General features: G+C 36.1%; 1 protein-coding gene across 1 annotated transcript in view; it reads right to left on the bottom strand.

Annotated features, from left to right (window-relative positions):
* The window catches only part of LOC107733867 (glutamate receptor ionotropic, NMDA 2A-like), a 41,640-nt gene that overhangs the window by 6,308 nt on the left and 33,582 nt on the right, over positions 1-1,750 (bottom strand). The window contains exon 9 of the mRNA XM_016545696.1: positions 271-509. Coding sequence (XP_016401182.1) covers positions 271-509 — 239 coding nt within the window. The remainder of the gene's footprint in view (positions 1-270; positions 510-1,750) is intronic.

Here is a 1,750-nt window from a genome sequence, read left to right as displayed (position 1 = left end):
ATTCCAGATTTTCAAATAGTTGTATCTCGGCCAAATATTGTCTTATCCTAACAAACCATACATAAATGGAAAGCTTATTTATTCAGCTTTCAGATGATGTATAAATCTCAATTTTGAAAAATTGACCCTTATGACTGGTTTTGTGGTCCAGGGTCACATATGATTACATACCCGGCTTAGATTGCACTAAATACATTTTATACATGTAACAGGGAGTCCTCCCCACATTTTATGTCCAGGTACGGATGATTGTCTGAACGGAAGCCTTACCCTGCTGATGGTGAAGAGCAGGCCTGGTTTGCCCGAGCAGACACCAGTGAAGCAGTATCTGAGTCTCCAGTAGAACAGGTGCTCCCAGACAAAGGTAATGAGGCTGAGACCCATGGCGGTCGCCAGCATGTAGAACACTCCAGCCATGTTGTCCACATCCAGCTGGCTGCTCATTACCTCGTTCTTCTCATTGTGGCAGATCCCAGTCAGCCACTGAGCCTCCAACTCCTCCATCTCACCTGAGGAGAGACGCATTTCATTCACATTTCATGTACACATCAGTGGGCCGCAGTACTACCGTCCACAGACATATCCTCCTGTTCCAGATCTCCCCACGTGCTAACATGTCAAAGTGAGGATCAGTAAAATTATATACTCAAGCTTTAGCCATATGTTAGCACCATCTGAGACTTTTTTTTCTCTTTCTCTACAAGGTGCAGCTGCCAGGAGGATAATTCTGTCATTTTTCATGCTCGGTGTATAGCACTACTGTGAAGCACAGCATATAGTATGGAGAGAGAGAAATACTGCAGACGTCTATGAAGGAAGATCCCTGAACTAAAAGTATGCTAAATAATTTAACAGATGGACATTGCTGCATGAACACAACACATTCTAGTTCTGGCTTTAATACACTGCATAACATCTCTTTAGGGCAGACATTTACATTTACATTTATTCATTAAACAGACGCTTTTAAAGTGACTTACAAATAAGGAACAAGCATATTTTCAACATAGAGACAGTGGCACACATAACTATGAATATGAGTCATTGACACATAATGTGCCCATGTTTTCTTAAAGGACAAAAATATGGATGTCCCGTTTTTCAAATTTTTCATGACAATATTATTTTCAAATATAATGAAAATATTGTTATTTAATTAATTATTATGGTTACACTTTATTTTAAGGTGTCCTTGTTACAGTGTAATTATACATTTAAGTACTGAGTAATATTAATTAACTACACGTACTTACTATACTATGGAAGCATGACTGTGTTTACACGCCCATGAATAATCCGATACGATATTTGCTCATATTCTGATTTTCAAATGCAGTTAAAGGGAACTGATATATGGAAGCATATGGGTAGCAAAATTCATTTTGAAATGTAATATGCAAAATGACAATGCAATATGTAAAATGGCAATGTATTTCTGTATTTAAATGTACATTTTCCCATACATATGTGCAACATTTAGTGCAAAATGAAAATGAAAATTCAATTATATAATTTACATTTGCCATTTTCTACACTAGTTTTAATATGTAAATTAAAAACATATTTTAAAGCTTTATAAGTTGCAAAATTAAAATGAAATTGTTATTACCCAAATTGATTAGATATGTTTAACATGTCCAAGCAAAAACTGTAGCAAAATTATAATTTAAATGCCATTTTTCCTAAATGCATTTAGACTTACGGGTAGGACACATGGGATTGCATTTTCATCGTGATACCGCGTGATAAC

The sequence above is a fragment of the Sinocyclocheilus rhinocerous genome, unplaced genomic scaffold (assembly GCF_001515625.1).
Source record: "Sinocyclocheilus rhinocerous isolate Xijiao unplaced genomic scaffold, SAMN03320098_v1.1 scaffold189, whole genome shotgun sequence".
NCBI classification, from domain to species: Eukaryota; Metazoa; Chordata; class Actinopteri; order Cypriniformes; family Cyprinidae; genus Sinocyclocheilus; species Sinocyclocheilus rhinocerous.
This window is presented reverse-complemented; position numbering and strand designations above follow the sequence as displayed.